General features: G+C 42.7%; 1 protein-coding gene across 1 annotated transcript in view; it reads left to right on the top strand.

Annotated features, from left to right (window-relative positions):
• LOC124031220 (retinoic acid receptor gamma-A-like) overlaps nucleotides 1-26037 on the top strand; it is an 87463-nt gene that overhangs the window by 13207 nt on the left and 48219 nt on the right. The window contains exon 2 of the mRNA XM_046342242.1: nucleotides 15725-16074. Coding sequence (XP_046198198.1) covers nucleotides 15906-16074 — 169 coding nt within the window. The 5' untranslated portion in view covers nucleotides 15725-15905. The remainder of the gene's footprint in view (nucleotides 1-15724; nucleotides 16075-26037) is intronic.

The raw sequence follows: 26037 nt of genomic DNA, 5'->3' as shown, positions 1-26037 counted from the left end.
TCTTATTCTCTACCACCAGAACTCTCTGTGTCACTTACTCAGACTGGATATCTTTCTCTTATTCTCTACCTCCACAACTCTATGTGTCACTTACTCAGACTGGATATCTTTCTCTTATTCTCTACCACCAGAACTCTCTGTGTCACTTACTCAGACTGGATATCTTTCTCTTATTCTCTACCACCAGAACTCTATGTGTCACTTACTCAGACTGGATATCTTTCTCTTATTCTCTACCTCCACAACTCTCTGTGTCACTTACTCAGACTGGATATCTTTCTCTTATTCTCTACCTCCACAACTCTCTGTGTCACTTACTCAGACTGGATATCTTTCTCTTATTCTCTACCTCCACAACTCTCTGTGTCACTTACTCAGACTGGATATCTTTCTCTTATTCTCTACCTCCACAACTCTCTGTGTCACTTACTCAGACTGGATATCTTTCTCTTATTCTCTACCTCCACAACTCTCTGTGTCACTTACTCAGACTGGATATCTTTCTCTTATTCTCTACCTCCACAACTCTCTGTGTCACTTACTCAGACTGGATATCTTTCTCTTATTCTCTACCTCCACAACTCTCTGTGTCACTTACTCAGACTGGATATCTTTCTCTTATTCTCTACCTCCACAATTCTCTGTGTCACTTACTCAGACTGGATATCTTTCTCTTATTCTCTACCTCCACAACTCTCTGTGTCACTTACTCAGACTGGATATCTTTCTCTTATTCTCTACCTCCACAACTCTCTGTGTCACTTACTCAGACTGGATATCCTTCTCTTATTCTCTACCTCCACAACTCTCTGTGTCACTTACTCAGACTGGATATCTTTCTCTTATTCTCTACCACCAGAACTCTATGTGTCACTTACTCAGACTGGATATCTTTCTCTTATTCTCTACCTCCACAACTCTCTGTGTCACTTACTCAGACTGGATATCTTTCTCTTATTCTCTACCTCCACAACTCTCTGTGTCACTTACTCAGACTGGATATCTTTCTCTTATTCTCTACCTCCACAACTCTCTGTGTCACTTACTCAGACTGGATATCTTTCTCTTATTCTCTACCTCCACAACTCTCTGTGTCACTTACTCAGACTGGATATCTTTCTCTTATTCTCTACCTCCACAACTCTCTGTGTCACTTACTCAGACTGGATATCTTTCTCTTATTCTCTACCTCCACAACTCTCTGTGTCACTTACTCAGACTGGATATCTTTCTCTTATTCTCTACCTCCACAACTCTCTGTGTCACTTACTCAGACTGGATATCTTTCTCTTATTCTCTACCTCCACAATTCTCTGTGTCACTTACTCAGACTGGATATCTTTCTCTTATTCTCTACCTCCACAACTCTCTGTGTCACTTACTCAGACTGGATATCTTTCTCTTATTCTCTACCTCCACAACTCTCTGTGTCACTTACTCAGACTGGATATCTTTCTCTGTGTGAGTGAAGTCAGTGGAGTTTTACTACAGTTATTCATCACTGTATATGTGATGTGTCAGAGTACTCATGTCACTGTGTGTTAGTGATCCTGGTATTTATGAGAAGTGCCAATCACATGTATAATGTTTTGTGTGAGTCGCTGTGAATAGCAACATTGAGTGTAAGAGTGTAGTTCACTGTGTGTGTGTGTGTGTGTGTGTGTGTGTGTGTGTGTGTGTGTGTGTGTGTGTGTGTGTGTGTGTGTGTGTGTGTGTGTGTGTGTGTGTGTGTGTGTGTGTGTGTGTGTGTGTGTGTGTGTGTGTGTGTGTGTGTGTGTGTGTGTGTGTGTGTGTGTGTGTGTGTGTGTGTGGTTGGTTGGTTGGTGCTTGTTAATGTGTGTGGTTGGTGCGTGTTGTATGGCTGGAGGTATGAGTTTGAAGTCAAAGATCCAAACACTAATGTTCCCAGACCCAAGATGCCTGGAGAGTGTCAACTAATGGCCCTCAGCAACAATACTCTCAGTCCCACCGAACTCCCAGGTCAGCCATTAGCACAGGTCTAGGATCAGCTTATCCTCTCTAATCCCTAACCTTAACCATCAGGGTGGAAAATGATAAACTGACTCTAGATCAGTGTCTTAGAGATCTAAATTCCATACGCCAATGACTACCATCTGATCTTCATTTTGTTATCTACATTCCCTGATTCACATATGGATATTAGTTTAGTTGGTTAGATATACTGTAGGTATTTCATTCTTATGTGTAACTGTTCTGGGGGTCTGGAAATGGAAACAGTCGTATAGCCAAATTTCTTTGTACAATTTTATGCTGTTGTAAAAACATGTTTTGATAGCATTTGTTTATGTATAAATGTGTATACTTTTGTAGTTTAAACTCATTCCCCTCTCTTGTATATGCGTGCATGTGTGTGTTTGTGTGCAAGTGTGTGAAAGCTTGTCTGTCAGCGCTGTGTTTTATAACCAAACTCACCTGACCTGACAGACTGACGTTTCTGGTCTTGTCTGGCCACACGCTTTAGATATATTCCCAGAATACACCCACTACAGTCTACGTAATATTTTCTCACACGTTTAACAAATGTTACATTTTTCACACACACACAAATGACGCATCTGCAGTGTTTGTGTGATGGTTATTACTGCCTAACTCCTTTAACTGCATTGCAATCTCTGCGTCTTTGTTCCCTTCACTTTTCAAGAATGACAGGCCCTCAGGCGGAGAAGGCTGTGGGTCTTCTCCCTCTATTTCCTTCTCTCTGTTTCACTGTCACCACTCATCTGTCAGCACAAAGCATTTTTCAACTCTCTCTCTCTCTCTCTCTCTCTCTCTCTCTCTCTCTCTCTCTCTCTCTCTCTCTCTCTCTCTCTCTCTCTCTCTCTCTCTCTCTCTCTCTCTCTCTCTCTCTCTCTCCATACCTGTCTGTCCATACCATCCCCTTTCAAACTGCCCCCTCCCCACCAAAAAACACACACGTCTGAACCTAAATAACATATTTATTTCTTTGTTGAGTGAACAATAGGTAACAGCAAGAGTTCAGCTTTACTTGCTCTAAAATTAAAATGTCTCTCCTTCTCTTTTCCTCGTGTCAACCTCTGTGTTTTTCCTATAAATATCAATGGACATTTCAATGGAAAAGTAAATGGCTCAGTAGAACAGAATAAACATGTTAGCATAAGTATAATACAGAAAGGCACAATTTATAGTCCCAACATTTACACGTGTTTTGGGGAAGATGCTCTACAACATCCACAGAGTACGACCCTGCCTCACACAGGAAGCGGCGCAGGTCCTAATCCAGGCACTTGTCATCTCCCGTCTGGGTTACTGCAACTCGCTGTTGGCTGGGCTCCCTGCCTGTGCCATTAAACCCCTACAACTCATCCAGAACACCGCAGCCCGTCTGGTGTTCAACCTTCCCAAGTTCTCTCACGTCACCCCGCTCCTCCGCTCTCTCCACTGGCTTCCAGTTGAAGCTCGCATCCGCTACAAGACCATGGTGCTTGCCTACGGAGCTGTGAGGGGAACGGCACCTCAGTACCTCCAGGCTCTGATCAGGCCCTACACCCAAACAAGGGCACTGCGTTCATCCACCTCTGGCCTGCTCGCCTCCCTACCACTGAGGAAGTACAGTTCCCGCTCAGCCCAGTCAAAACTGTTCGCTGCTCTGGCCCCCCCAATGGTGGAACAAACTCCCTCACGACGCCAGGACAGCGGAGTCAATCACCACCTTCCGGAGACACCTGAAACCCCACCTCTTTAAGGAATACCTAGGATAGGATAAAGTAATCCTTCTCACCCCCCCCCCCTTAAAAGATTTAGATGCACTATTGTAAAGTGGCTGTTCCACTGGATGTCATAAGGTGAATGCACCAATTTGTAAGTCGCTCTGGATAAGAGCGTCTGCTAACTGACTTAAATGTAATGTAAATGGAAGAGGGGATTGGGGGGGCCAGTGTTACAATTTTGCAGCATTTGGCAATCATAATAAGAGTCTGGTAGCAGCAGTTGTGATGTATGTGTAGCATGAATGTATGTGTGTGTGTGTGTGTGTCTGGATGTGTATATGTCCGTGTGGGTGTGTGCGTAAGTGAGTGCATGTGTACTAGAGTCAGAACAGGTGGTCAGTCCAGTTTAAGTGTTGAGCAGTCTGATGGCTTGTAGATAGAAAAGTCTGTGAGCTTGTTGTTATCAGACCTCAAGCTCCGATACCGTCTGCACGGCGGTAAGGGAGTGAACAGCTCTTGGCTGGGGTGTGCGGGGTCCTTGATGATGCTGCAGGCCCTTCTCATGCACCGTTTTGAGTAGATGTCCTGGATGGGTGGAAGCACGGTCCCAGGGATGTACTGGGGCATCTTCACCATCCGCTGGAGGGCCTTGCATCTTCACCATCCGCTGTAGATCCTGCATTGTTTGAGAACAACTCTCTTGAGGGCAGCTACTACTATATTTAACTCTTTCCAAATGACAGTTCTACTCCAAGTATGTCTGTTCTTCTTCCTGTTAAAAAATGCTTTGTTTCTGCTTCACTTTGTGGAAACATTGCTATTTACTTGAAAATGTATGTCTCAGAATGTACCGTTTGGCTCTTTAACACTGTGTTTGAGTCTGTTGAACGGTGGTCATTGTCATCGGGTCAGGTTGTATCATCTGGTCACCTGGTGTATCAGTGAAGCTGTCTTCTGTCTGTGTGTTACTTTAATCACAGTCTCAGGCCTGCCTTCAGATCAACATCAACTAGTCCTTTAAACACAGCAAGTCACCTCTAGTCCTCCCTCTGTTGTGGAACGCAACCCTCAACCTCGAGAGTGAGAAGAGAGAGAGCGGTAGAGAGAGGGTGAAGAGAGAGAGCGGTAGAGAGAGGGTGAAGAGAGAGAGCGGTAGAGAGAGGGTGAAGAGAGAGAGCGGTAGAGAGAGGGTGAAGAGAGAGAGCGGTAGAGAGAGGGTGAAGAGAGAGAGCGGTAGAGAGAGGGTGAAGAGAGAGAGCGGTAGAGAGAGGGTGAAGAGAGAGAGCGGTAGAGAGAGGGTGAAGAGAGAGAGCGGTAGAGAGAGGGTGAAGAGAGAGAGCGGTAGAGAGAGGGTGAAGAGAGAGAGCGGTAGAGAGAGGGTGAAGAGAGAGAGCGGTAGAGAGAGGGTGAAGAGAGGTGGTAACGCCAAGCCCTATTGTAGACAGACACAAACCCACTTGAGCAGAGCTAAAGGTGCTTACCAAATGCCTCAATTAGGCATGACCCCTGACCCCTATCCCTAGCCTGGAGTGACATGGGGTGACCTAAGTCGCGACCTGGCAACCCCAGAGTCAACCAGAGGGGGTGGGCTCCACATAACGGCACCATTGTGCGTTTGATTTAAACATCTTTATTATCATCATTACCATCATTAGTGCTGCAGTCACTATTATGATTACCATTAGGAGGGTAAGAATATTGTTGATGTATCTGTAGTTACCATTAGGAGAGTAACAATATGTTGATGTATCTGTAGTTACCATTAGGAGGGTAACAATATGTTGATGTATCTGTAGTTACCATTAAGAGAGTAACAATATGTTGATGTATCTGTAGTTACCATTAGGAGAGTAACAATATGTTGATGTATCTGTAGTTACCATTAGGAGAGTAACAATATGTTGATGTATCTGTAGTTACCATTAGGAGAGTAACAATATGTTGATGTATCTGTAGTTACCATTAAGAGAGTAACAATATGTTGATGTATCTGTAGTTACCATTAGGAGAGTAACAATATGTTGATGTATCTGTAGTTACCATTAGGAGAGTAACAATATGTTGATGTATCTGTAGTTACCATTAAGAGAGTAACAATATGTTGATGTATCTGTAGTTACCATTAGGAGAGTAACAATATGTTGATGTATCTGTAGTTACCATTAGGAGAGTAACGATATGTTGATGTATCTGTAGTTACCATTAGGAGAGTAACAATATGTTGATGTATCTGTAGTTACCATTAGGAGGGTAACAATAGGTTGATGTATCTGTAGTTACCATTAAGAGAGTAACAATATGTTGATGTATCTGTAGTTACCATTAGGAGAGTAACAATATGTTGATGTATCTGTAGTTACCATTAGGATAGTAACAATATGTTGATGTATCTGTAGTTACCATTAGGAGAGTAACAATATGTTGATGTATCTGTAGTTACCATTAGGAGAGTAACAATATGTTGATGTATCTGTAGTTACCATTAGGAGGGTAACAATATGTTGATGTATCTGTAGTTACCATTAGGAGAGTAACAATATGTTGATGTATCTGTAGTTACCATTAGGAGAGTAACAATATGTTGATGTATCTGTAGTTACCATTAGGAGAGTAAAAGTATTGTTGGTGTATCTGTAATTACCATTATTTATGAAATGGTTAGTAAGAGATTATAAAGGCTGTGACAGTTATTGTAAGAGTAACAGTGGTATTACAAAATCTACAATCTACTATGTTATTTTGATATGACGTTGGCTAAATCAGTGTTTGCAGTGCAAGGCATAGAAGAGAGTATAGAAAAACTCTATAGGCCTGTTTTTTAAACCACATTCCAATTTCCATAGGCAAAGCAGTTACTGCTGCCTAAACAAAACCCCATGTTTCTCCTTTACCATCTGTCCGTTTGACAGTGAGAGATGCAGTAAGATGACTATGGCTTGAGGAGGGAGGAGCTGTGCTGAGCATTCATACAGAATGGTTAAATAGATAGAAACTAAACGACCATGATGAAGGATTATGAGGAAAATCTTTCCACAACAAAATGTTTTTTTTAAAACGTTCACATGAAGTGAAACATTTAAGAAGTTAAGTCGTTAAAAGGGAGTCATTTTTTACTTACCATCTTGGTCGTAAATGGTATCCAAATATCTCGGTAATAAAGGACATTTCTATGCAATTTTGTTGTTACAGCTAATCTCACGACATAATAGCTTTCATAAATTAAAGTTGTTGTTCACAAACCTTGACCACGATGTTGGTGTTACGATACCGAGAGTAGCATGCGTTTTAGAGAACCAGCTATATTCTGATTCCTTATGATTACAAATATATGCATATCATAACTCCTTTATGGCCTTTTATTTGTCTGGGAAAGAGAGAATCTATAATTGAATTGTGTATTGTTCCTGGGTGATTTACCCTGTGTGTGTGTGTGTGTGTGTGTGTGTGTGTGTGTGTGTGTGTGTGTGTGTGTGTGTGTGTGTGTGTGTGTGTGTGTGTGTGTGTGTGTGTGTGTGTGTGTGTGTGTGTGTGTGTGTGTGTGTGTGTGTGTGTGTGTGTGTGTGTGTGTGTGTGTGTGTGTGTGTGTGTGTGCGTGTGTGCGTCTGTGTGTGTGTGTGTGTGTGTGTGTGTGTGTGTGTGTGTGTGTGTGTGTGTGTGTGTGTGTGTGTGTGTGTGTGTGTGTGTGTGTGTGTGTGTGTGTGTGTGTGTGTGTGTGTGTGTGTGTGTGTGTGTGTGTGTGTGTCAGTTTTGCCGTGTGTGTGAAACTTCCCAGAGTGTGTATTTTGGAGTGTGAGTTGTGAACGTACCACCTCCTGGTTGGTTTGTGTTAAATACTCGCAAGAACACCTTAATTTATGTTTCATATTTCACTAGCCAATTATCCCTGTTGAAGTCATGTTTTTCCACCCATTCTCACTCATAATACATGGTCATTTATATTTCTGGTGGAGTCCAGGTGTCACATACATTACAAAGAGTGGTAGTAGTTGTAATAGCAGGTGTTTTGGTTCATCCAGCTCCAGCTCCAGCCAGACTCTGCTGCTTTAGGCTGTCTGAGTCAAGTGGACCATTTGACCCTGTGCTAACTCAGCTACAAAAGACAACACTTATGTTCTGCATAGAGAAAACACACACACACACACACACACACACACACACACACACACACACACACACACACACACACACACACACACACACACACACACACACACACACACACACACACACACACACACACACACACACACACACACACACACACACACGTTTTTGTCTTTTGCAGTGGCGTTTCTACCTTGTACGGCTCACTGGGCCAACCCCCCCTTCAGCTCCCCCTTCCTCAGGCTTCCAGTGGGGAGACCTGAGGTCAACCTATCCCCGCCCCATCTCATACTTCTGAGTGGGAGACCTTCCGCGGCAGTAGCCTGCCTAGCTCACAAACTAGAATCAGGGCACCCACTCCGACAAAGTTAATTGACCCACAGTCCCACACGGTGATGTGTCAATGAGCGATAGAAAACCGATTGCTCAAATGTCACTGTCACCGCTGGTAATCTGTATGACTTGGCAGTTTGGACAAAGGAAATTCAAATCAGTTCTAATACCAGTTGCATAAATGTATTAGATCGTAACCGTGTTGTTCTGTAGAACATTTATGGACAAAATGTTGAATAGTTGAGCTGCATGAGTTTCTCTCTGAATGAAAGTGAATTCAACTTTGTTTAACTGTACACATGGAACAGAGGTGAAAACCTGAAGCCAGTAGGTGAAATGTCTGGCAGGCAGAGAAGTGATTTAATAAGTAATAAAGAGTGTACTTATCAAAGTGATACTAAAGTCGTCTAGACATGGGGTCACACAGCTCAGTTTTTATTAGTTTGATTAAAGCTCTCCACATCCCACCTCAGTAATGGCCTGGTGTGTGTGTGTGTGTGTGCTTGTGTGTGTGTGTGTGTGTGTGTGTGTGTGTGTGTGTGTGTGTGTGTGTGTGTGTGTGTGTGTGTGTGTGTGTGTGTGTGTGTGTGTGTGTGTGTGTGTGTGTGTGTGTGTGTGTGTGTGTGTGTGTGTGTGTGTGTGTGTGTGTGTGTGTGTGTGTGTGTGTGTGTGTGTGTGTGTGTGTGTGTGTGCGGGCGCATGTGTGCATGTTTAAGTCAGTAATTAGAGGCATATTAAACCACCCCTCTATATTACTCAGCATGTTGCATTGACCACATGAAAGCTGGATACTTAAAAATCATCCAGTGAAGTGTACGCTTCGCCTCAGAAACAAGCTGTTGTGTGGGTTTAGCTCGGTTGGAAAACACTGTTTCCACAGTACAGTAGTACTTAGCCCCAGAGAGGCGGATGCAGTTGGAAACACTTCAGGATGCTTTTATTTCTGGTTCACTTTTTAAACGGGCTTATATTGATTGCTTTATTTGTAAAGAAAATTAACATTATATGAATGTGTTTTACAGTTATAGACCCTTAGTCAAATAATGTTATAAAAAATAAACATTTTCACGGGAAAGCCAGTGAGAAGAGGCAAGACGTTTGTGTTTGTTTTGTGTGTGTTGAGGTGTGCCCCTCAGTTAAAGGCCTTGGTGGAAAAGAGATGAAGGAATGGAATGCCCCGCAACACACACACCATATCTGCTTTAAATTCCTCACCATTTGGAAAGAGGTGCCCCTCTGGCATGTGTGTGTGTGTGTGTGTGTGTGTGTGTGTGTGTGTGTGTGTGTGTGTGTGTGTGTGTGTGTGTGTGTGTGTGTGTGTGTGTGTGTGTGTGTGTGTGTGTGTGTGTGTGTGTGTGTGTGTGTGTGTGTGTGTGTGTGTGTGTGTGTGTGTGTGTGTGTGTGTGTGTGTGTGTGTGTGTGTGTGTGAAGAGGGGTGGCTCAGGCAGTGACAGGTTGAATCAGGTCGGGACTTGGGGAGATGGTGGGGGATGAGATCACTGAGACAGCCCACCTTAACTTAACCCCCTCCACACACACACAGCAGGGCCAGACAGCCCAGTCTGACCCAACCCAGCCCTGCCTCATAAAGGCAGCATTGAGACGCACAGGTACACTGTATCCCTTGGAGGCAGGGACAGAGATGGATGAAAAGAGAGAGAGAGAGAGAGAGAGAGAGAGAGAGAGAGAGAGAGAGAGAGAGAGAGAGAGAGAGAGAGAGAGAGAGAGAGAGAGAGAGAGAGAGAGAGAGAGAGAGAGAGAGAGAGAGAGAGAGAGAGAGAGAAAAAGGATGCCCAAGATGGCGTGACTCATTAGAGCAAAATAAACATTTCCTGGCTTGGAGTCGCATTAAGTTGTGGGTTTATTGGAGGAAATAAAACTTATTCTTTATTTTGATGTCTGCTATTCCACTACCCCATCTGTCCTCCCTCCCCCTTTCTTCATCACAGTCCTCTCTTTTTCTTATTGATCCAGCTCTCAATGTGGGAGTAATTTATGAAACACTACTCACCTCCTACGAATGGAGGAAAGGCTCCAGATGCCTGAAACAAATGCTTTCTATTTCTCTTTCCTTCTCTTTTCCATCTTCTTTCACTTTTCACTTTTTTTGCTTCCCTGCATTTCTTTCTTTCTTTCCTTCTTTTTCTCTTTCTTTCGTTGTACTGGAGAGAAACGTGGTACTTATTGTGTGAATTGTGTGACTAAGCCTATGGGAAGTGGTTCGACACGTCCCGTATGAACTTTATCTCTCCTCCATACTGAAGCCTCAGACTGACCCTGGTTCCCACCAAACACTTCCCCATAAGGATGCTTAGGATCCATGTATGTGTGTGTGTGCAGGAGTATGTATGTGTGTCTCAAGGGATGTGGTCTTTGAACCACTTCCCTTCATTTGGACATCAGTCTATTCACGTTCATACCATCCTATCATACTTCTGACATATAAGAGATTCTTGTCTCTGGAGTCTAAACGCCTTTTTCCCTCTCAGTAAAAACATTTGTAGGACAGAGAACACATTGGCTCTTACAGAGAATTGAAACCTCTGAACATCCAACATTTCAATAAGAAGAATTATGGCTTGAAAAACAGAGTTCATGCTTTCGTTTGCGTGTGCATGCATGTGTGTGATTGCTGAATAATGAGTTACGGGGTTGGTTATTCAGAACAGAACACAACAAGACAAAAGCAAACAAAAGAAGAAAAGCATAACATCCCGTAAACCGCCGGGTCAGAGCTAGGCCTAATGACAGACCTGATGGAACAAAGAGAACAATGAGAACCAGATTAAAACCCTGGCAGATGAGCGATGTGGAAAGGGTGGGGGGTGTAGTGCGTGGACTGATTGGTAATGGTTGAGGGGGTGTAGAGTTATCCACTGGTTAGATTTAGTGGATTGAATGTATTGGGTTGAAGGGTAAGAATACCTGCATGGTGTAGGTGGTTGTGAGCTGACTAAGTAAAACTCAGGGCCCTACGTATTATATACTAGGCATTGGTATGATATGATATATGAACTAGTGTGTGTGTGTGTGTGTGTGTGTGTGTGTGTGTGTGTGTGTGTGTGTGTGTGTGTGTGTGTGTGTGTGTGTGTGTGTGTGTGTGTGTGTGTGTGTGTGTGTGTGTGTGTGTGTGTGTGTGTGTGTGTGTGTGTGTGTGTGTGTGTGTGTGTGTGTGTGTGTGTGTGTGTGTGTGTGTGTGTGTGTGTGTTTTTAACCTTTTTTACCTTATCAGGAAAACAATAACTTTTTTGTAAAATCAGGACTTTTTTCATGTCCTGAATTTGTTCAAATGCAATTTTAAGCTTAAGGGTTAGGTTTAGGGTTGTGAGGTTAAGGTTACGGTTAAGGTTGAGGCAAAGGTTAAGGTTAAGTTTAAGGTTAGGGGTAGGGGTAGGTTTTCGGGAAAATAGTATTTCTAATGGTCAAACATATTTACTCTGCAAAAAGTCCAGAAATTTCACGAATATAAAGCTGTATGTCTGTGTGTGACTGTGTGTGTCTGTGTGTGTCTGTGTGTGTCTGTGTGTGTGCATGTGTGTGTATCCTTCCTGTAACGTGGCTGGGTTGGCCAGCCAGCCTGGCCCCACATGTGGAACAGTTTACTGGAATGGAACTTTAAATTAGCGGTGGTCTGAGGCAGCCCGCTGCAGTAGGCTGTAATTAACTAGCTCTGTGAACGAGGGAGAGAGGCTGAGAGAAAGACAGACAGAGAGGGGGAGGGAAGAAGAGAAGGATTAGGAGTATGTGTTTGTGGTCATGTGTGCGTTTTCTGTGTTTGTTGTGTTATGGTCTTTTTGTGTGTGTGTGCGCTTGCTTGCACGGTATGCCATGCTACTGCCCCTGTGGTGCCCCCCAGTGTGTGGAACAGGTCACTGCAGAGGGAGTGTACGTGAGTGTGTGTTTTCCACTGTACACTTTAATACATGGACATTTTTTTCCCTGGATTGAGAGGGTACTGTAAGTTCCTCAGCCTTCCCTCTCTTTCTCTCTCATCCCTCTTTCTCCCTCTCCTTCTCACCCCCCCTCTCCCCCTCTCTCTCTCCCTCTCCAGCTCCTATTCTATCATTCTCTCCCTCTTTCTCTCTCCCTCCATCTCCCCTACCTCTGATTCATAAGTTGCATCAGGCCCCAAAAAACATTGCGTTCTTTGGCTCCTGTGTGTTTACCACAGCTCCACCAGAGAGAATGTGACCCCACTTATCACATCACTCTGTGGGGGGTGGGACAGAACGAGAGAGAGAGAGAGAGAGAGAGAGAGAGAGAGAGAGAGAGAGAGAGAGAGAGAGAGAGAGAGAGAGAGAGAGAGAGAGAGAGAGAGAGAGAGAGAGAGAGAGAGAGAGAGAGAGAGAGAGAGAAAGACAGACAGACAGAAAAAGAGGGGGGGCAGAGAGAGAGATAGGGTGAGGGAGAGAGGTCGGGAGAGGGAATGATAGATTGATGAAATTATTTAGAAGAGGCGAGACAGCACATGTTTAAGGCCCTGCATCTTTGTCAATCAAAACCAACAGTTTTTTCCTGACCACATGACCTCAACATGGAAATATCCAGACTTTACAGAATCACGTGCCTTGGAGTCTCATGAAGATTGGCCTTAGAAGAGGGGGGAAAGCATGCATGTTGTAATGTGTTAAGTGTGCCCATGTGTTGAGCACAGTTCCCTGGGCAGAGGGGCCATAGAGACTCTTCAGGCTGGCAGAGAGAACACAGAGACTCTTCATGGTGAAGTGGGCTGATTTATGGCATTGCATTATTTCTCTCTTCTCCGCCTCGTCCTCTCAGACCTAGTTTGTACTTATTTTCCCTGGAACTGCCTCTTTTGTACTCATTCTCTGGCCACCGCTGTCTTCATCATAACCTTACCAATCTATATTCTTTCCCCTTTTTCCTTCATTCCTTCTCTTTTTCTTCTCCTTTAACTTTCTAAACATATTTTGTGTCAGTTTCTTCATGAACGATGCCATCCCTCTATGTTTGTAACAGACTTTTCATTTGATCATATTTGCATTGATGCATTTCGATTGTGACACTCCATGCAGTATACAAACGTGTACTACCGGTCAAAGTTTTAATACACCTACTCATTCAAGGGTTTTTCTTTATTTTTACTATTTTATACTTTGTGGAATAATAGTGAAGACATCAAAACTAGGAAATAACACATGGAATCATGTCGTAACCAAAAATGTGTTAAAAATATATATATTTTAGATTTGAGATTCTTTAAAGTAGCCACCCTTTGCCTTGATGACAGCTTTGCACACTCTTGGCATTCTCTCAACCAGCTTCACTTGGAATGCTTTTCCAACAGTCTTGAAGGAGTTCCCACATATGCTGAGCACTTGTTGGCTGCTTTTCCTTAATTCTGCTGTCTGACTCATCCAAAACCATCTCAATTGAGGTCAGGGGATTGTGGGATTGTGGAGGCCAGGTCATCTGATGCAGCACTCCATCACTCTTCTTCTTGGTCAAATAGCCATTACACAGCCTGGAGGTGTGTTTGGTCATTGTCCTGTTGACAAACAAATTATAGTCCCACTAAGCCCAAACCAGATGGGATAGCGTATCGCTGCAGAATGCTGTGGAAGCCATGCTGGTTAAATGTGCCTTGAATTCTGAATAAATCACAGACAGTGTCACCAGCAAAGCACCCCCACACATCACACCTCCTCCTCCATGACTTGCGGAGGGAAATACACATGCGGAGATCATCCATTCACCCACACCACGTCTCACAAAGACACGACGGTTGGAACCAAAAATCTCAAATTTGGACTGCAGACCAAAGGACAGATTTCCATCGGTCTAATGTCCATTGCTCATGTTTCTTGGCCCAAGCAAGTCGCTTCTTATTATTGGTGTCATTTAGTAGTGGTTTATTTGCAGCAATTCGACCATGAAGGCCTTATTCACACAGTCTCCTCTGAACAGTTGATGTTGAGATGTGTCTGTTACTTGAACTCTGTGAAGCATTTATTTGTTCTGCAATTTCTGAGGCTGGTAACTCTAATTAACTTATTCTCTGCAGCAGAGGTAACTCTGGGTCTTCCATTCCTGTGGAGGTCCTCTTGAGAGCCAGTTTCATCATAGCGCTTGATGGTTGTTGTGACTGCTCTTGAAGAAACGTTTAAAGTTCTTGAAATGTTCTGGATTGACTGACCTTCATGTCTTAAAGTATTGATGGACTGTTGTTTCTCTTTGCTTGTTTGAGCTGTTATTAAGATAATATGGACTTGGTCTTTTACTAAATAGGGCTATCTTCTGTATACCCACCTATGCTTGTCACAACACAACTGATTGGCTCAAATGCATTAAGAAGGAAAGAAATTCCACAAATTGTAACGTTCTCTTGGTGTGAAGGAGAGTCGGACCAAAATGCAGCGTGTAGATTGCGATCCATGTTTTAATAAACGTAACACGAATCTAAATACAAACACTACAAAAACGTAACGAAAACAGCCTATACTTGTGTAACCTAACACATAGCCAGGAACAAGGACACTAAGGACAATCACCCACAAAACAACCAAAGAATATGGCTGCCTAAATATGGTTCCCAATCAGAGACAACGATAAACACCTGCCTCTGATTGAGAACCACTTCAGACAGCCATAGACCTAACTAGAACACCCCACTAAGCTACAATCCCAATACATACACAACCACATACAAAAACCCATGCCACACCCTGGCCTGACAAAATAAATGAAGATAAACACAAAATATTTTGACCAGGGCGTGACACAAATGAACTTTTAACAATGCACACCTGTTAATTTAAATGCATTCCAGATGACTACCTCATGAAGCTGGTTGAGCAAATACCAAGAGTGTTTAAAGCTGTCATCAAGGCAAAGGGTGGCTATTTGAAGAATCTCTAATATCAAATATATTTTGTTTTGTTGAACACTTTTTTGGTTACTAAATTATTCCATATGTGTTATTTCATAGTTTTGATTTCTTCACTATTATTCTACAATGTAGAGAATACAAATAAAGAAAAAACCTTAAATGAGTTTGTGTTCTAAAACTTTTGACCGGTATTTGTACATTTAAAATGTTTGTAATTTAGCAGACACTCTTATCTTATCCAGAGTGATTTACAGGAGCAATTAGGGTTAGGTGCCTTGCTCAAGGGCACATCGACAGAGCTTTCACCTAATCGACTTGGGGATTCAATTTAGGCTACTGGCCCTTTCGGTTACTGGCCCAACGCTCTTAACTGCTCGGCTACGTGTTGCCCCTTAAGATCTAAATTGAGCCAGTTTGCTACTGCAAGAAAATAATCCTGCAGTAACAGGAAATGTAAATTATTATGTGGATTATAATTCATGGTAATTTTTTGAAGGGGTTGATAAACATTTTTGGGGGGCAAATCAAGTCTGAAATTGCAAAGTGGAAATAAAAAACTTTAGAAGTCTTTTAATAGCTCAAATAAACTACAAGTTTGAGTTTCCTGCAGTGCAGGAAAATTCCCAGCAAAAAAGAGTGATCAAATTAAGATCCTATGTCTGTAGGTGGCTGTGTAGACTACTTAAAACTGTGTGCAATTAACAGACAGGCATTGGAACTAACCTCCTATTCTCATCTCTCCCTCCAGAGAGCCTGGACCTGAGGCAGCGTTGCACAGGCTTGGTGTCTCGTCTGTGGGTCCCACCTCATCTCATCACCCCTCCTTATCCCTTTTTACTCTCCAGGCCCCCAGGACCAGCTCCAGTAAGACTGCCAAAGAGTGACAAGAGACCGGAACTATCCTGGACCTAAATTATCCTCTCAAGGCCATGGCAACCAACAGGGAACGGCAGGTGAGTCACATGACTGGCTTTTCACCTGCCGTTTACCCCTTCGCCTTCAACTCCATGAGGAGCCACTCACCTTTCGACCTTCTGGCCAATAGCAGCCTCTTTGGACGTTTTGGGGCAGACCTTCCGAAAGAAATGGCTGCATTGTGTAAGTACTGTTACTCATGTTTCATTTTCAATTCTACTTTTCATCTCTCCATCTTCAAGACATAATGTATACACACCACATTAACATACTCTAAAATACACCCTTTTGTGATATGTTACTCAGTTACAACTCTTAATCTTGGGTTGGGATGGTTTTAGGAGTTTACCATAGGCATTAAAAAGTGTAAAAAGCTAATTCCCCTCCCTTCACTTTTCTTTGTGAAAGAAATATAGAAGAGGGATGCCAAAAGAAAGATACAAAAACGGACATAGACAGAGAATTCTTTGTTGGGGTTCAGCATGTGGCATTACTCTGTGATCATTACCCTACCCTAAAGAAAGAGAAGGACAAGTAGAGAGAGAAAAACAGTAAAGCCAGAGAGAAAGAGAGGGAGTGTAACTATAAGTGTAGAAAAGTGGCCCTTCCAGGAAAGCAGGGTTCCATGTGGTAAAGCAGGCGGGTGGCGGGGTGCGGGCGGGCGGTGGGTTGGCAGGGTACAGGCCCGGGACCAGCCTGGCCTCTCTCTGGTCTGGAGTACCAGAAGGCAGAACAACGGCCCCTTTATAACATGGCACTGCACACAGAGGTGAATCAAATTAAAACATGAGAGAGAGTCTGACACACACACATCCAGCAGTCCCAATATACAGTCATTTCCTTGCCCCTGTTTTGTCCAGCAGACATTTAGAGACATAGAGCTGTGTGAGTATGAGCAGTAGAAATATGTCACTGCCTGCTCTGTTATAAGTGCCCTGGCTCTGACTCTAACCACATGAAACATATAGGCATCAATACTGCAGGAACTCAGATCAATGACAGATGGATGCTGCTGGAGAGAACAAAGAAAAATGTAACACTACTACAACGTTTTACTGGACAAAGTTAAGGACTACGTTTTAGAGTAAGTTGCAACGGTCCCTTTAACTCAAATGGTTTGAGAAAACCAAATGCCTTGAACTGTTTAAAGCTGAGTTTAAAGCTGAGTTTAAAGCTGAGTTTAAAGCTGAGTTTAAAGCTGAGTTTAAAGCTGAGTTTAAAGCTTAAAGGTTTGGGTATTCTGTCCTGATTAACAGTTGAGTTAGTTGACCACGCATCATTGTTGACAGTACTTAAATACCAATTAGTAGAACTTGAAACTATTAAGTTAAGTTAATTACATTTCATAATTGTACCCAGTATTTCTTGGTGAGGTTGGAGGGTCAGGAAAACGACCTAACTATACAACATAACTATTGAATAGTACTACATTAATGCTTACAATGATCAGGCCATTGAGCATAAACATACATCCACAATGATATATCCATTTCATACCAAGATGTTTTCCCGCCAACTTTGTCATACCGCCAACTTTGTCATACCGCCAACTTTGTCATACCGCCAACTTTGTCATACCGCCAACTTTTTCCCATCTTTTCTTTATAACCGTAAGTTTCGGTATCAAAGCCAAAACCTTTATTTCCACCAAACAACCTAGTAATCATTTTAATGATTTATCAAAGCGTTTGATTTAGTGGATCCTTTTATCTTACTAGGTTGCAAGATCAAATCTGTGAGCTGACAAGGTAAAAGTCTGTCGTTCTGCCCCTGAACAAGGCAGTTGTTCCTAGGCTGTCATTGAAAATAAGAATTTGTTCTTAACTGACTTGCCTAGTTTAAAAATAAAAAAAATCACAACCTGGAACTCAGTAGAGGTGTACCTCAAGGCTCAGTATTGGCCCACCTTATTTTCTGATATAAGCAACTATGCAAGATAATTTTAACACTTTACAAAAATTGTTTCTACTAAATAATTTGGTATTAAATCCAACAAAGTCATATATCATACTGCGTGGTAAATGGCAAAGAAAAAACTTCACAGCTGACTATTTCAAAATTCATGCAGGTGTTTGAAAGTGTTGATTGTTTGAAATATCTGGGTTTGAAGGTACATTCTGAATTATCTTTTGGAAAGCATATTGATTATATTAGAAAAACAATTAACTATAAGCTTTGATTACTATGCAGATGATGTAAGATTTTTTTTACTGTGTCCATTGTAAAGACCTTAATAACCCAACTGCTGGGATCCTATCCTAGACTACAGTGACATAATCTATCAAAACACAACAAAGACCTTCCTTATGAAGTATATGTAATTTATAACAATCTTTCACATTCATTCTTGGATGCCATTAGAAGACACACAATTGCATAATGTCTGAAACAGTAAATTGGCTGTCACTCCCAAACAGAAGACAACTGCATTGGTACCAATTTTTTTTTTTATGTATCAACTTAAATTTCCCTGTAGCTTAAATACTGTATTAAGGAACATCTAACTTTAAAAGACTCACACTACTCCTTTCGACAACAGCAGCAAATTCTAAGGGTAGCAACAAGCTCTCCCAGCCTCCTATCAGAATTAGAAGTTCATCCATGTTTCTCAAACGTCAAATTTCTAAGTTGTTCCATATGTGTTTGGTTACTTCTATGTATAGTTTCAAGGTTAAGTTTACGCATTTATGCTGAATTCTTAAGGTTAGGTATTAACTCTGAATGGTTAAGGTAAGGGTTCATATTTGGGAAAATCTTAAAACATAAATATCAAAAACAACGTTCTACCCAAGTCCACAATTACACCTTTTTTCTGGTGTTTTTGTTATTATTATTATTTCATTGTTATTATTATTAGACAGTAGCTGCTATATTATTCTACTTACTAAGTATTGTTTGTTGTGTTTTTTTTTCTTTATTTGGACACTTGAAAATGAGAATTTAAGAGATTTCATCCTGCAAAATTTCTAATAAATAAAATAATAATTTCAGTAAAGTGCTGATTACTGCTTAATATGAAACGCAGCCATAATGTTGAGACGGCTTGTCACCATTTTGATTGGGACAGAACCGTTTTGATTGGGACAGCACCGTTTTGATTGGGACTGCACCGTTTTGATTGGGACAGCACCGTTTTGATTGGGACTGCACCGTTTTGATTGAGACAGCACCGTTTTGATTGGGACAGCACCATTTTGATTGGGACAGCACCATTTTGATTGAGACAGCACCGTTTTGATTGAGACAGCACCGTTTTGATTGGGACACCACCGTTTTGATTGGGACAGCACCATTTTGATTGGGACAGCACCGTTTTGATTGAGACAGCACCGTTTTGATTGGGACACCACCGTTTTGATTGGGACACCACCGTTTTGATTGGGACACCACCGTTTTGATTGGGACACCACCGTTTTGATTGGGACAGCACCGTTTTGATTGGGACACCACCGTTTTGATTGGGACACCACCGTTTTGATTGGGACAGCACCGTTTTGATTGAGACACCACCGTTTTGATTGGGACAGCACCATTTTGATTGAGACAGCACCGTTTTGATTGGGACAGCACCGTTTTGATTGAGACAGCACCGTTTTGATTGGGACAGCACCATTTTGATTGGGACAGCACCGTTTTGATTGGGACACCACCGTTTTGATTGGGACACCACCGTTTTGATTGGGACAGCGCCATCACGCTGCTTTGAGACAGGCGTGGGGACTCGTCTTGATGAATCAATAAATATCAAAACATTTTATACCCTGCATCTTCATTTGGATATTGGTTAGGCTACAATTAGGCTGGGAAAACATTAGCTAAGTTGAGGTTATGAAAAAAGATTGCAGTCAGAGTGCAGTATAACTGTAATACACTAATATAACTGTAGTTAGAGTGCAGTATAACCACAGTATGCTGCACTCTAACCATGCTTCTACACATGCATTGTTTGCTGTTTGGGGTTTTAGGCTGGGTTTCTGTACAGCACTTTGTGACACCAGCTGATGTAAGAAGGGCTTTAGAAATACATTGGATTGAAATACTGCGTACAAAATAACACAGTTTGTTTCAAAGCAGTAATTTTTCAGTGTAACTGCAGTTACAGTGCAGTACACTGCAGTTATTTTGCAATTACTGCAGTTATTTTGCAATTACTGCATCCAAAATACCACAGTCAACTTTGGTTACTGAACTGCAATATTTTTTTGTGATTTTGTTTCACAGAATCTCTGTCTGTATAGCCTATTTGGTTACTTGGTTTCTGGCTGGGCAAATAAGTGGAGTTGCTATAGCGCATATACTGTATTAATTTGCTCATCAATCACTGATCAGAAACATTTAGCACACAATAATGTAGCCTAAAGGCAACTCCAAAAGCCAGCGGAGGTTGTGAAATATGAATGAGAATCACATACTTTTGAAAACAGGATTGCTATTATTTTCTATCTGTATCATGATGAAGGTAAGAGCCTACACCTGCTCCCTAAACATAGATGAAACGTTAATTTTAAAAAGCATGGGCTTGGGCTTAGCATTGGGCTAAGTATCAGATTTGACATGACAGCGGTTCCACACATTCCCGGTGACACAATATGTGTGTGTGAAAAATGTGTTGTGATTTATTCTGTTAAATTCCATTATATTCTTACTATAAAATATACAGTTGAAGTCAGAAGTTTACATACACCTTAGCCAAATACATTTAAACTCAGTTTTTCACAATTCCTGACATTTAATCCTACTAAAAAATCCCTGTCTTAGGTCACTTAGGATCACAACTTTATTTTAAGAATGTGAAATATCAGTATAATTTAATAATTTAAATTGGATTTATTTCAACTTTTACATTCCCAGTGGGTCAGCAGTTTACATACACTCAATTAGTATTTGGTAGCATTGCATTTAAATTGTTTAACTTGGGTTAAACATTTCGGGTAGCCTTCCACAAGCTTCCCACAATAAGTTGGGTGAATTTTAGCCCATTCCTCCTCACAGAGCTGGTATAACAGAGTCAGGTTTGTAGGCCTCCTTGCTCGCATACGCTTTTTCAGTTCTGCCCACAAATCTTCTATGTGATTGAGGTCAGGGCTTTGTGATGGCCACTCCAATACATTGACTGTGTTGTCCTTAAGCCATTTTGCCACAATTCTGGAAGTATGCTTGGGGTCATTGTCCATTTGGAAGACCCATTTGCGACCAAGCTTTAACTGATGTCTTGGGATGTTGCTTCAATATAGCCACATCATTTTCCTGCCTCATGATGCCATCTATTTTGTAAAGTGCACCAGTCCCTCCTGCAGCAAAGCACCCCCACAACATCATGCAGCTACCCCAGTGCTTCACGATTGGGATGGTGTTCTTCGGCTTGCAAGCGTCCCCCTTTTCCCTCCAAACATAATGATGGTCATTATGGCCAAACAGTTATTTTTTTGTTTCATCAGACCAGAGGACATTTCTCCAAAAAGTACGATCTTTGTACCAATGTGCAGTTGCAAACCGTAGTCTGGCCTTTTTACGGCGGTTTTGGAGGAGTGGCTTCTTCCTTGCTGAGCGGCCTTTTCAGGTTATGTCAATATAGGACTCGTTTAACTGTGAATATAGATACTTCTGTAGCTGTTTCCTCCAGCATCTTCACAAGGTCCTTTGCTGTTGTTCTGGGATTGATATGCACTTTTCGCACCAAAGTACATTAATCTCAGAACAGACAGAAGGCATCTCCTTCCTGAGCAGTATGATGGCTGCGTGGTCCCATGGTGTTTATACTTGCGTACTATTGTTTGTACAGATGAACGTGGTACCTTCAGGTGTTTTTCTGAGGTCTTGGCTGATTTATTTTGATTGTCTCATGATGTCAAGCAAAGTGGCACTGAGTTTGAAGGTAAGCCTTGAAATACATCCACAGGTACTCCAATTGACTCAAATTATGTCAATTAGCCTATCAGAAGCTTCTAAAGCCATGACATCATTTTCTGGAATTTTCCAAGCTGTTTAAAGGCACAGTCAACTTAGTGTATGTAAGCTTCTGACCCACTGGGATTGTTATACAGTGAATTGTAAGTGAAATAATCTGTCTTGTATTGTGTCATGCACAAAGTAGATGTCTTATTCGACTTGCCAAAACTATAGTTAACAAGACATTTGTGGAGTGGTTAAAATTGTGTTATTATTGTTTCTTAGGACCTGCCTTTATTTTTGATGTAAATTCTCAATGGATTTATTAAAATTGACACCCACCCACATTTGCAAACCACAACTGTCCCCAGCATGCCGTATGTGTAACGGTTCTCTTGCGGGGAAGGAGAGTCGGACCAAAATGCAACGTGATGATGATTCATGATATTTTAATGAAGGAAAAAAACTATACATGCAGAAACTACAAAATAATGAAATGTGAAAACCGAAACAGCCCTATCTGGTGCAAACACAAAGACAGGAACAATCACCCACAAAACACTCAAAGAATATGGCTGCCTAAATATGGTTCCCAATCAGAGACAACGATACACACCTGCCTCTGATTGAGAACCACTCCAGACAACCATAGACTTTGCTAGATAACCCCACTAAGCCACACACCCAACACCCCACAAAACCCCAAGACAAAACGCACCACAATAAACCCATGTCACACCCTGGCCTGACCAAATAAATGAAGACAAATGAAGACAAACAAAATATATTATGACCAGGGAATGTGGCAAAAATGGGCCTGTTTGTAAGTGGGTCATCTAAATATTGCCCTTTTTTTTACAGGCTAAATATCATCAATCCTATGTGACAGCAGTAATACAGTAGCCAACCCTCCACTTTAGTGTAGTGGTGATAAAACTGTAAAACAAAAAATCCTGGTTCCCACTCTGCTCTCCCTGTCCTCCATGTCCAATCTTGTCTGTTCTCCTTGCCAGGCTTTTGCATGTCAATCACCCCTCCCTCCCTCCCTCCACTCAGTTAATCCTCTAGGGATTTGAGAAAGGGGTAGAGAGCAGTAGAGAAGACTCCCCACTAATCCCTCTGGCTGAGCCAGGGCCAGGGTGGAATCTGACAACACATCCTGTCTGGAGAACGCACACTCACACACACAGACACTAATAGACGTGCACACACACACATGCATGCAAGCACCCACTGACAGATGCACACACTGATAGATGAGCACAGTAACAGATGCACGCACACACAGACACTGAATGACAGGGGTACGCACACACACACACACACACACACACACACACACACACACACACACACACACACACACACACACACACACACACACACACACACACACACACACACACACACACACACACACACACACACACACACACACACACACACACACACACACACACACACACACACACACACGCGCACACGCACACGCGCATAGACAGACAAGTTGGTGCAGTCTCCCATATCTGCTATGCTGGTACCATGTTAAGAAATACCTGTTGAGCACAGTGTCATTCAGAGAGATAGCTCTCAGCATATAGTGTATGTGCTTTTGTGTGTACGTTTGTGTGTGCTTTTGTGTGAGCTACCAGGGAGATGATCAACTAATCTGGTCACAGTGGCTGTTATCTGTTGATCTCTGCCATTATCTGGAGTCTTCAGTCCAAACGGTAGGGAGTCTATTAGCACAATTTAATACCTGATAACATCTTGGCTCTACCCCTCACAGAGAGAGAGAGAGTTGAAAATTGAGAGCGGGGGGGGGCGTGGGGGTAGGGAAAGGCAGAGAAGAGATAGGGAGACAGAGAGAGAGCGAGAGAGGTACAGAGAAATGGAGAAAGAGTGATATAGAGGAGGAGGGAATGATAGAGAGCGAGAGGGAGAGAAAAATACAGTCCACTCAGTCACCATAAGAGACAATAAACCTAGCTGTGGTCACACTCCACTGCTCCAGAGCCCTGGGCTGGTGTCATGTGTACACAGCTCTATAGTCAAGAGGAAGTCCTGGCTGCTTATTTTTTTCAGTAAGGGTTATGTTGGTAAATAGTTTTTGAACTTACAGCCCTAGAAAAATACAAAGACTGTAGTCAGATGTTTTAATGTGGTCTTTAATTTTAATAATTTTAATTATTCTGTATGAAAATCTGTGACACTCCATTTAGTATGATATTAAGATCACTTCTTGTGACTCCCCATCCCGGATCCGGGAGCGTACTCATCGCCTGATACTAATTAGCATAATGCAACGGACATAAATATCCCTAGAAAATATTCCTATTCATGAAAATCACAAATGAAATATATGGAGACACAGCTTAGCCTTTTGTTAATCACCCTGTCATCTCAGATTTTCAAAATATGTTTTACAGCCAAAGCTAGACAAGCATTTGTGTAAGTTTATCGATAGCCTAGCATAGCATTATGCCTTGCTAGCAGCAGGCAACCTTGTCACAAATCAGAAAAGCAATCAAATTAAATCGTTTACATTTGATGAACTTCGGATGTTTTCACTCACGAGACTCCCAGGTAGATAGCCAAGTTAATTTTTTCCCCAAATCTTATTTTTGTAGGCGAAATAGCTCCGTTTGTTCTTCACGTTTGGCTGAGAAATCGACCGGAAATTGCAGTATTCCAAATTAGCTCCATAATATCATAATATGGATCACCACAGATAACACTGCTACTCCTACTGCTCTCTCTTCGTCCGCCCACGTGTTCTCGCACACCCCGAGAGCTTCTGGTCAGCGGGGTGGTGGCATAGGGATCCTTATCTCTCCCATGTGGTCATTCTCTCTTTCTCCCCTTACCCATCTGTCTATCGCCTCCTTTGAATTTCATGCTGTCACTGTCACAGTTACCAGCCCTTTCAAGCTTAACATCCTTATCATTTATCGCCCTCCAGGTCCCCTCGGAGAGTTCATCAATGAGCTTGATGCCTTGATAAGCTCCTTTCCTGAGGACGGCTCACCTCTCACAGTTCTGGGCGACTTTAACCTCCCCACGTCTACCTTTGACTCATTCCTCTCTGCCTCCTTCTTTCCACTCCTCTCCTCTTTTGACCTCACCCTCTCACCTTCCCCCCCTACTCACAAGGCAGGCAATACGCTCGACCTCATCTTTACTAGATGCTGTTCTTCCACTAACCTCATTGCAACTCCCCTCCAAGTCTCCGACCACTACCTTGTATCCTTTTCCCTCTCGCTCTCATCCAACACTTCCCACACTGCCCCTACTGGATGGTATCGCGCCGTCCCAACCTTCGCTCTCTCTGCCCGCTACTCTCTCCTCTTCCATCCTATCATCTCTTCCCTCTGCTCAAACCTTCTCCAACCTATCTCCTGATTCTGCCTCCTCAACCCTCCTCTCCTCCCTTTCTGCATCCTTTGACTCTCTATGTCCCCTATCTTCCAGGCCGGCTCGGTCCTCCCCTCCCGCTCCGTGGCTTGACGACTCAATGCGAGCTCACAGAACAGGGCTCCGGAAGGCCGAGCGGAAATGGAGGAAAACTCGCCTCCCTGCGGACCTGGCATCCTTTCACTCCCTCCTCTCTACATTTTCCTCCTCTGTCTCTGCTGCTAAAGCCACTTTCTACCACTCTAAATTCCAAGCATCTGCCTCTAACCCTAGGAAGCTCTTTGCCACATTCTCCTCCCTCCTGAATCCTCCTCCCCTCCCCCCCCTCCTCCTCTCTGCAGATGACTTCGTCAACCATTTTGAAAAGAAGATCGACGACATCCGATCCTCGTTTGCTAAGTCAAACAACACCGCTGGTTCTACCTCGCTCATCAACTTATCCCTGACCGCTGGCTACGTCCCTTCCGTCTTCAAGAGAGCGAGAGTTGCACCCCTTCTGAAAAACCCTACACTCGATCCCTCCGATGTCAACAACTACAGACCAGTATCCCTTCTTTTTTTCTCTCCAAAACTCTTGAACGTGCCGTCCTTGGTCAGCTCTCCCGCTATCTCTCTCAGAATGACCTTCTTGATCCAAATCAGTCAGGTTTCAAGACTAGTCATTCAACTGAGACTGCTCTTCTCTGTATCACGGAGGCGCTCCGCACCGCTAAAGCTAACTCTCTCTCCTCTGCTCTCATCCTTCTAGATCTATCGGCTGCCTTCGATACTGTGAACCATCAGATCCTCCTCTCCACCCTCTCCGAGTTGGGCATCTCTGGGCCCACGCTTGATTGCGTCCTA

The sequence above is a fragment of the Oncorhynchus gorbuscha genome, linkage group LG03 (assembly GCF_021184085.1).
Source record: "Oncorhynchus gorbuscha isolate QuinsamMale2020 ecotype Even-year linkage group LG03, OgorEven_v1.0, whole genome shotgun sequence".
Taxonomy (NCBI): Eukaryota; Metazoa; Chordata; class Actinopteri; order Salmoniformes; family Salmonidae; genus Oncorhynchus; species Oncorhynchus gorbuscha.
The sequence above is the reverse complement of the archived record's forward strand: the minus strand, read 5'-3'. Positions and strand labels throughout refer to the sequence as shown.